The sequence below is a fragment of the Penaeus chinensis genome, chromosome 9, assembly GCF_019202785.1.
Source record: "Penaeus chinensis breed Huanghai No. 1 chromosome 9, ASM1920278v2, whole genome shotgun sequence".
In the NCBI taxonomy this organism is placed as follows: Eukaryota; Metazoa; Arthropoda; class Malacostraca; order Decapoda; family Penaeidae; genus Penaeus; species Penaeus chinensis.
The window spans coordinates 36,314,126-36,319,125 of NC_061827.1; the positions used below are offsets into that span (position 1 = coordinate 36,314,126).

Below are 5,000 nucleotides of genomic sequence, written 5' to 3' on the forward strand. Positions count from 1 at the left end.
CCGTCATCGATTACATCTACGACCTGGAGGAGGAACTCGCCCATTCGTCAGAGTCGCAGGACCAGGAGAAGGACGACAACGTGTTCGAGGACGAGCCCAGCAGGACCTGAACCCACTCTCTTCCCCACAACTTTCGAGATGCAAGATCCTCGGGCCCGCTGCAGAAGGTCACCAGCGCCGCGTGACCCTGCAGAGTAGTGAATCAAGATAGCCCTGTGGTTCCTCTGACGTTATGTTCGTAGTGTGACGGTGTAGTGACTACTGGATCTCGCGAAGTGTCATCATGAGATAGTCTTCATCCCTCGGCTTCCGACACCTCCAGGACGCACGGAGTCTTTTGTTATAATGGTAAGTGTCCCTTCCTTCCTCTTGTGTTTTCTATAGCAACGGTAAACTCAAGCTGATTCATATTTACTCATATTTATTTATTTATTACTTTTGCTAGCAGTACATTTACTAACGACATTTCCTTCTGATTTTCCTCAGATGGTGGATGTATGAAGCACCGCCTCATTTTCGACCCGTGAGGCCCTCCCGCGCAGAGTTAAACTTCTGCTCGTCCTTGGAGGCCAGCCTAGTGTGTGTCCTGCGGAGTCGTCTCGTGCGAAAACTATCCCGCAAGTTTTATCTCGTTATAAGTGCCTCCCTCCGCCAAGTGCGTAGCGTGCAGGGCCACCGCAGAAACCCGTCTGTCTGGACCGATTTCGCCATCCCCTGCGCCAGTCTGCCGCCTGCGAGAAACCAGATGCCATTGCGTGAAGTCATGTCAGTGGCGATCCTAAAATGAGTGGAGGGACCACCCGCTGCGCCCGGGCTCCTCGAGAAAGTGACGACCTCCGTGCACGAATGGGCCCCGCCGGCGGAGTCCAACCTCAGCGCAGGTGTCGTTAGGCCCGGCCCTGGAGCATGTGGTGAGCGGCCAGTCGTCAGCAGAACACCCCCTTCCTCTCGGACAACCATTTGTGATGTTCTTCAGGACGAAAGGGAAAATACGTTCTTCAAGGGGTTATAACATGAAGCGAGAACATGTAGTGAATGCCATACCTGTTTTCTTTTTCTTTTTTTTTAAAGTCTTTTTGTCATGCTATGGTATGAAATAACGTATTAAAAAACATGGTATCCCTGTATTTCATACTGTTTTATTGTAATAGATATTCAGTCTTTATTCAGGACGCCTTCTTGTATGCAAAAATATTTTTTCTAAATAAATATAACCAAAATGTCAATATCGTATATTGTTCCCTAAATACAGACTTTTAATTATTTTCTCTCATCTCCATTAATTTTCATTCTCACTTTGCCTTCCTCTTTTGCTCACTCTTTTTCTCATCCTATCTCTATCTCTCATATGCATACACAAGTGTATACATACATCCATGAATACACACATACATACACAAGTACACACACACTATCTACCTATCTACCTGGTTATCTATCTGTCTATCTATCTATCTCTGTCTGTCTGTCTGTCTGTTTGTCCGTCTCTCTCTCTCTCTCTCTCTCTCTCTCTCTCTCTCTCTCTCTCTCTCTCTCTCTCTCTCTCTCTCTCTCTCTCTCTATCTATCTATCTATCTATCTATCTATCTATCTATCTCTCTCACTATATATATATAGATAGATAGATAAATAGATATATATAGATATATAGATATATATAAATATAGATAGATAGATATAGATATAATATATACATATTCAGATATATATGTAATATATATATGGATATATATATATATATATATATATATATATATATATATATATATATATATATATATATATATATATATATATATATATATTTCTCTTTGATACATTCATTCTACTGCTATGAACTAAATATTCATAATAAAGCGATAGCATTATGTATTAGAAAGTAATGAAAATACGATGAGTTTTATCTTAGCATTTTATCATATATAGCATTTTAATATAAATGTTACTGTTGCCTGTTCAGACCTATTCTTGATAGGATTATGTCTAGAATGTAGAAACGTTGGATCATAATCTTTTGAACTGATCGTGTGTTGTTTTATTTGTTTTTCACTCATGAAAGAGATACAGAAATATATTGGAGAATATATATTCATATTGGGAAAAAAATATCAAATGGATCTTCCTGAATAATATATTAGTATCCTCTAAATCCTAGTTCTCTAAAGATAGAAAACTATAGTGTTCTTCTGGTGTAACTTACACAAAATAAATAGGTAAAATAATAGATATCTTTAATGATGATTTAATGATCATTTTGATAATAATCATAATAATAATAATAACAATGATAATAATGATAGTAATAATAGTAATAAAAATAATAATAATAATAACAATAATAATAATAATAATAATGATAATAATAGTAATAATATTAATATTAATAATATTAATGATAATAATGATAACAATAGTTATAATAATGGTGATAATAATGATGATAATAATAATAATAATAATAATTCTCCTCACGAAATATCCTACGGTAAAACATGGAATGAATAGCCGCTATAACACTACGAGCTTATTCAATATACTATCTAAATTCAATGGATAATAAAACATGTATTCCATTTCTAATTTCCATGTGCGTAGAGTGTTTTTTTTTTGTTTTTTTTTTTTTTTTGTTTTACTATACATAATTTCACAAAAGATAGTGGTAATATTCATGTTACGTTACCTTACTGAAACAGATTATTTTCCATGTTCATGTACATACACCGGACTGGAAAGTATGGCCCTTTTTAGATAAGATTTTAGGTGTCCAAGATCAATGAGGTCGTAAAAGTCTTTTAAAAAGAGAAACGAAGTGAACAGTGTGATGTGCACACTTAAAAATATAGAATAATATTAAACAAAATAGAAAAAAAAAGACAAATGATCTTAGTGTGTGTAGATTATTAGTAAACAACTTACTGAAGAAACAATGGTATAGGGTTTGTACTATGATATACATAGGCCTTTTACATGTTGGCCATACACTTAGGCCATAATAAGGAGTTCACCCTGACACTCTGGTGTGTAAGAAGGATTCACTGAGATAATCGGGGTATACCATACTTTCAAAACCAGTGCATACATGCCGATATTTATATAAGCATGGACTGTATGTGTGTGTGTGTGTGTGTGTGTGTGTGTGTGTGAGTGTGTGTGTTTATGTATTTATATATACATATATATGCATATTCATACGTATATATATATATATATATATATATATATATATATATATATATACATACGTATATATATGCATATGTGTGTGTGTGTGTGTGTGTGTGTGTGTGTGTGTGTGTGTGTATGTGTGTGTGTGTGTGAACATATATATATATATATATATATATATATATATATATATATATATATATACATATGTATACATACATCTACTTACTCACATGTATGTATGTATGTATGCATGTGTGTACAATATTTACACGAATTGTACACATCACATTTATATGAACCCACATGCAAATTTGTCTGCATATACAAACAGACATAATCACTGTGTTGAACATTTTAATCTTTCAGGATGGCAACAAAATTAGCTTTTTTCAATCGTAAATTACCGGCTGCTATCGTTGGAATCCGCGAGTTTTAGGAACGTTCATTACTAACTTCTTACTCAAAAATTTCGATTCTATCTATTATAACTTTATGGGTAATAACAGTTTTCATACACATCACTGGAAAATTACTTAAGTTTACCATCTTTCCATTTTCTTCTTATGTTGGTTTAGCATGGGTAACTAAGTCGTTTAGGCGTTTATGGTAAGATTTACATATCGATTTAAATCTGTTTGCTTTAATAAATTTTGATTGTCAAAATATGCATGTGCTTGATTCATTCATTTAATATATGCGTATATGTATGGCCTACTTACAATCTAACAGAGAAGCGTGTAATATGTTGCTACAATAAGTTCACAATTCAAATACATCGTGATTCATAGTCAGGAAATTCATTTATCCAAAACTCTTTTGAGAAAATATAGACTATTTGTTAAGGCTATGATTTTCAAACTATGTGATTCGAAGAAAACTTTCAAGAATATAAAGCTAACCCTGTAGATGATCACTAGAAGGTGTCAATACTACTACATGTCCCGTGAGGTGTACCTGTTCCCAGGCACGATTTACAGCACTGCACAAAAAATAGGTGTGCAGCAATACACGTTTATCTTAATGATATAAACGTGTAAAACTTGCTATCATGTTATTCCTATGCTAAAGATGGCAAAGGTCTGTCATATCTACCAATGTTTGGGGTTGGTTCAAGTCAAGAAAACATGATGACATGTCACCATTAAGTGGAGTGCTCTGAGGAGTGTGTCAAGGACTTGTGAAGCATATTCGGCGCAGTGAGGGAAAGTACTGTGAGAGGTTTAAATCTGTGTCTTGGTTCGTCATGTTTCGTGTGTCTTGTCCCTCTTCTCTCCTACTTTTGCCCCAAGTCCCTAGTTCTCCTTCTAACCTTCCTCCCAGCGGCCGTTGTACCTGTTTGTCCGAGCCAAGGCATACTTTCTCCTCCTACCATCCCCGCTGCCCTCGCCGCTTCCACTTCCTTGTTCTTCGTCGTTATTATTGTTTTTGTTTTGATCAGTACCGATACCTTCTTGATTATTACCATTTTCTCCTCCATTACCATCATTACTTCCGTTTATGGCATCCTGAGGATTTGTTCGCCCTCCGTCCTGCGTGTTCTCCGGGTTGTCTGCGAAAGTGTTAAATTCGTTGTTGTAGCCAGTGAAGTCGCCGTAAAAGACCTCTTCGTTATTCTCTTCCAGAGGGTGGATGGCCTGGTCGGCTTGGTGCAAGTGGCCGCCTCCGTGGCCTCCCCCATCGCCTCCTCCGTGGCCTCCATCGTAGTCTCCTCCAGCGATGTGGGTGCTAGGAGTCGCGGCCTGCATCTTTATGATTTCGGCCATGTCCAGCTCTTCGCAGATGGTTTGATCATCGAAAGGACAGAAGTCGAACCTCTCCCTGAAGGGCGAGGA

At 36.8% G+C, this 5,000-nt stretch overlaps 1 protein-coding gene across 1 annotated transcript in view; it reads left to right on the forward strand.

The window, feature by feature from the left end:
* The window catches only part of LOC125028928 (DNA-binding protein inhibitor ID-1-like), a 1,479-nt gene extending 253 nt beyond the window's left edge, over positions 1-1,226 (forward strand). Inside the window, exons 1-2 of the mRNA XM_047618556.1 lie at positions 1-348; positions 487-1,226. The exon at positions 1-348 is cut by the window's left edge and continues 253 nt beyond it. Of these exons, the coding sequence (XP_047474512.1) occupies positions 1-110 (110 nt within the window). The 3' untranslated portion in view covers positions 111-348; positions 487-1,226. The remainder of the gene's footprint in view (positions 349-486) is intronic.
* The last annotated feature ends 3,774 nt before the right edge of the window (positions 1,227-5,000 follow it).